General features: G+C 53.2%; 1 protein-coding gene across 1 annotated transcript, besides 3 other annotated features; it reads right to left on the reverse strand.

Moving 5' to 3' along the window:
* On the reverse strand, positions 1–161 carry Tc00.1047053456021.10 (hypothetical protein, conserved; the record flags this gene model as incomplete). The annotated part of the gene is made up of 1 exon (XM_797103.1): positions 1–161. A coding segment is annotated over one exon (161 nt), but the record flags the coding sequence as incomplete, so codon positions are not given.
* Positions 1–1206: a sequence feature (heterozygous, non-Esmeraldo-like haplotype).
* Positions 714–772: a microsatellite.
* Positions 989–1015: a microsatellite.

Genomic DNA, 1206 nt, shown 5'->3' on the forward strand with positions numbered 1-1206 from the left:
TGTGCGAGCTGCCACTGTTTGCTCAGTCGCATGTCCGGTAGGAGCGTTCCATCGGCGCAGCGCACAGGGGGACACGTCCACGGTGCCGGCGACGAACGACCCCTCGCAAAGAGTCGCTGCACCGCAGCCTTGTTGCGTTCCCTCGCCGTCGCGTTTGTCATGAGCGTGCAATCTTCCTGTCCCACGAGGAGAAGCCGCGTGAGTGTCCAGAAATGCGTCCACGGTCTTCCTCTTCCCGCCTTGAATTCCTCCAACCGACGACTACACGTCAAGGAGGTCCTTCCGCGCGTTATCTACGATCAATCGGAGAAAACAGAGACGTAAAAAAAGGGGGGAAAAAGCAAACGGCACAAAAGAGGCATTTTGAACCAACAGAAGCTGCAAAGCAGCCGGGCGCAGATGCCCGCCAGCCCCTCGCTCCCTCCCTCCCGCAGAGGCCAACAGGCGGCACCACCCATGCGCCGGAGACCGATGCGTGGTCCCCGCCATTGTTTCACTGAGTGTTTCGTCATGTGTGGCGTGTCTACCTCCCCCACTTTTTTTTTCTTTTCCCCTTCACGTTCCTGCTCTCTTCTCCCCCTCCCTTTCACCCCGCGAGTCATCGCAGCGCCCCCAACGCTCCCCCTCTCCCGGTCTGCCCGCCCACCCGCGGAAGAATGCATCCCACACAACCCGTGAGTTGGACGTAAGGCTTCAAAAGGTGCCAAATGCCTACGCACACACGCACACACACACACTAGCCACACGCATACATACATACCGACGCACACACGCTGCCACCATGTCCCCAATGTCAATGTCGCATCGCAATTCACGCACCGCACCGCCAATCGCGGAAACTGAAAACAACAAGAACACGGACACAGACACACACACACAAACAAAAAAAAACAAGAGAGGAGAAGGCGATGTTCACAAAAAACACATCCACAAAAATAATAATAATGACAATAACCACATGGGTGAAAAAATGAAAAAGTAAGTATGTAAAAAGAAAAAAAAAAAAAAAAGAGAATCCACACGCCATCCACCACATGCAGCACACACAGAGAGAAAAAAAAATACACGCATGTACTCAACATGGCAACTTCCTCTTCGTCCCCACTCTCCTATCCACTAATGCTACAAACTACAATCCCCCAGTACTAAGAAGTGAACTGCCTGCACACACACACCCACACACAGGGAAAGAAAGGGAACGAGAGA

Source organism: Trypanosoma cruzi, genomic scaffold (assembly GCF_000209065.1).
Source record: "Trypanosoma cruzi strain CL Brener 1047053516805 genomic scaffold, whole genome shotgun sequence".
NCBI classification, from domain to species: Eukaryota; Euglenozoa; class Kinetoplastea; order Trypanosomatida; family Trypanosomatidae; genus Trypanosoma; species Trypanosoma cruzi.